The 3,265-nt window shown below is 37.7% G+C and overlaps 1 protein-coding gene across 1 annotated transcript in view; it reads right to left on the minus strand.

Moving 5' to 3' along the window:
- Positions 1-136: 136 nt before the first annotated feature.
- The window catches only part of LOC106465677 (leucine-rich repeat extensin-like protein 3), a 14,970-nt gene continuing 11,841 nt past the window's right edge, over positions 137-3,265 (minus strand). Inside the window, exons 7-8 of the mRNA XM_013925914.2 lie at positions 1,572-2,198; positions 137-718 (exon numbers count right to left, since the gene is read on the minus strand). Of these exons, the coding sequence (XP_013781368.1) occupies positions 618-718; positions 1,572-2,198 (728 nt within the window). The 3' untranslated portion in view covers positions 137-617. The remainder of the gene's footprint in view (positions 719-1,571; positions 2,199-3,265) is intronic.

The following is a 3,265-nucleotide window of genomic DNA, read 5'->3' on the forward strand; positions in this document are numbered from 1 at the left end:
TATATATATATATATATATATATATATATATATATATATGTATATATGTGTGTGTGTGTATAGTTATGTATTTAGCTTGATTTTTATCAGATTTGGCAATAACATGTACAGAAACAAATAACAGATTCTGTGAACGTTTTCACTGAATGCCTTTTATTACAAGGAATCAAGTTCCCAAAGCCCACTGAAAATCACAGAACATAGAATCACCTAAACAGATGTAATAACCACCAAAAACCAAAAAACTATTAGGTGGGTGGCTCTGGTAAGCTTTAGTTCCAAGTTAAAAATCTAAGTTATATACTGAGTATGTATTTATCTAATCTTTTATTCAACAAAACTTCACTGAGTTTTTGTTTCAAGAATACCTTGATGTTTATAAACTTTGAAGACCTTTAAAAGTTTTAAACAAACAAATATCCCAAATCATGATTTTTGATCTACTTCAAGAATCTGCTTGGAGATCACTTGTATCTTGTGGCCGTAGAATATCTTCAACGTTCATAACTTAAAGAACCACTTCTACGTTCTAATCATCAAATAATACCCACTCTGGAAACAACACTGCTCAAAATGATGGATCCAAGGGCACATATTTTGGCTAAATAAGCTCCTTCTTAGACTTCCGTACTTGGTCCACCATTCCTGTTATTTCTAGGTTGGGAAGGTTGCTGGTTAGATCTAGGAGAGCTAGTAGAAATGTCACTACTTCGGCTACCTAGTAGAGAAAAATAAAACCTCTGAAGGTTCTCCAGGCAGCTGTTAAGTTCTAGACAAAGCCACCATTACCACATTATGTAAAGTAACTAGTAAAGAAAAAATACAACCACTGAAGGTTCTCCAGGCAGCTGTTAAGTTCTAGACAAAGCCACCATTATCACATTATGTAAAGTAACTAGTAAAGAAAAAATACAACCACTGAAAATCCTATTCTTCAAGGTGTGATTGAGCTGACAATACCTACTGGCTAAGCTATTTATCAGATAAGACATTCTCTCTCTCTCTCTTTCTTTTTTCTTAACAGTCAGTTCACCTTACTAGTCTACTTGAAGCTGTACAAATAAATAAACTTGAATGCTAATAAATTGTGATTAGTATTATAACTATACAAGACTTGACACATTAAAATTACACAAAACAAAAGGTAATCCCGCGAGATATCAGAAACTTATCTCACCAATACAAAATGACATGAACAATCAAATGACCATTGCATTATATTAGCCAAGCCTTTCTCTTGTTCTTATATTCCTTCATCGGAGTTCAACAAACTTTGGTCTACTCCGGAGCCTTCAGCCTTCAAGGACCAGAACTGGTGAAGTTTGGAGAATTGAGTTTTTTCTGTATTAGTAAACAGTAATATTTAGTTCAATCCTATTATTGAGGATTTATATGATGACAACACTTACCAAAAACTATGACAGACTACTCGGGAATATTTTAAATATGTCCACTAGAGAGCTCTACTTAAGCTGTATCTAGAGTGGTACAATATTAGGATCTAAAACAAGGCTTGCTGCAAAAAAAATGGAAAAGGTATTGCTAGTTCATGGAAAATACTGAACTCTCACCTGGCCTAAAGTCGGGAGGTAAATCTCTTCGAAGCATTGGAGGGGGCCTCATGTGTAAGGATCCTAGAGGAGGAGGAAATGGAGGGAGTATTCTATGGAGTGGAGGAATATCGTGGAACTTTGGGAGTGGGTGAGGAGGAGAAGAACTTCGAGAATCTCGATAAGGAGGAGGAGAGAACCTGTCCGATGTGGATCTCTGATCACTATCTCGGGGTGGTGTGGAATGTCTGTCTATTTCTCTCTCCCGGTCACGTCTATACAAAGGAGGACTGTATGGACCTCTGGGTGATGTCATGCTACGTTCCCGGTCGTAAGAGGGCGAGAACCTTCTGTCATAAGGTGGAGGTGCAGTAAATCTCATAGGATCGGGGAGAAAGTGAGGAGGTGGAAGGCGGTCATCAAAGGGAAGTCTAGGAAAGAAATGTGGACGAAGCATAGGGTCCAGTGGGTGTAGAGGAGGAGGAGGGATTGGTCGATCTAGAGGCAAAGGTAAGCGAGGGAGAGGAGGATTGTCTATACAAGGAGGGATACTTAAGGGACGAGGACCAGGTTCAGCATCTAAACTATTTTGGGTTAAGCTCTGGGAGACAGGAGGAGAGTCAAGCTCCCCATTAGGTCCAACCAGCCCTGAAAAAATAAAACACTTGGGTAACTAGCTTAGGTAACGAAATTGGAACAGCTATAGCAAAGGTATACATATTCTAATATTACAAAATTCTTTAAAAAAAAGAAATTACATTGTAAAGAGTTAACTGTGTTTAATTTAACCCAAAATCTAGCATTACTACACTGTAACACAAATAGCCAATCTTAACTAACATAATGCAGTATATAAACTTTTGTTGGTAAATGTTCTACTGTTGAGTTGAATTCTAGATATTCCTGGTTCAAATATTACGGATTATAAAAATGAACTTTTTCAAAGATTCTACAACTTTTTGTTTCAAATAATGATATATCACAACAAACCCTGCCTTTTCTCTTATGTTAGTTCTTGAGCACAGTTCTACTTATCAAAAGAAATATCCTGGAGTTTTACATATTACTCACGTGAACATTATTTTACAAATCATCTTAAAAACTGGCAAAAACTTCTAATAATCATAACAAACAATAAAAAAGAGGTTCAATAAGAAAACATTACTTATAGTTCCTTGGATTGTACCAATTAAATACTAAAAAATAACTACTATAACCACACTGTCACATATGCAGTGGTACCCTGCATACAGTACTTATTCCCCCACCCCTGAAATATGCTGTGGCCACACTGTCACACATATAATGGTGCCCTGCATAAAGTCTCTGATCCTCCCTGAAATGTGATGTGGCCACATTGCTACACATACAATGGTGCCCTGCATAAAGTATCTGATCCTCCCAGAAATGTGATGTGGCCACATTGCTACACATACAATGGTGCCCTGCATAAAGTATCTGATCCTCCCTGAAATGTGATGTGGCCACATTGCTACACATACAATGGTGCCCTGCATAAAGTATCTGATCCTCCCTGAAATGTGATGTGGCCACATTGCTACACATACAATGGTGCCCTGCATAAAGTATCTGATCCTCCCTGAAATGTGATGTGGCCACATTGCTACACATACAATGGTGCCCTGCATAAAGTATCTGATCCTCCCTGAAATGTGATGTGGCCACATTGCTACACATACAATGGTGCCCTGCAT

The sequence above is a fragment of the Limulus polyphemus genome, unplaced genomic scaffold, assembly GCF_000517525.1.
Source record: "Limulus polyphemus unplaced genomic scaffold, Limulus_polyphemus-2.1.2 Scaffold2018, whole genome shotgun sequence".
Taxonomy (NCBI): domain Eukaryota; kingdom Metazoa; phylum Arthropoda; class Merostomata; order Xiphosura; family Limulidae; genus Limulus; species Limulus polyphemus.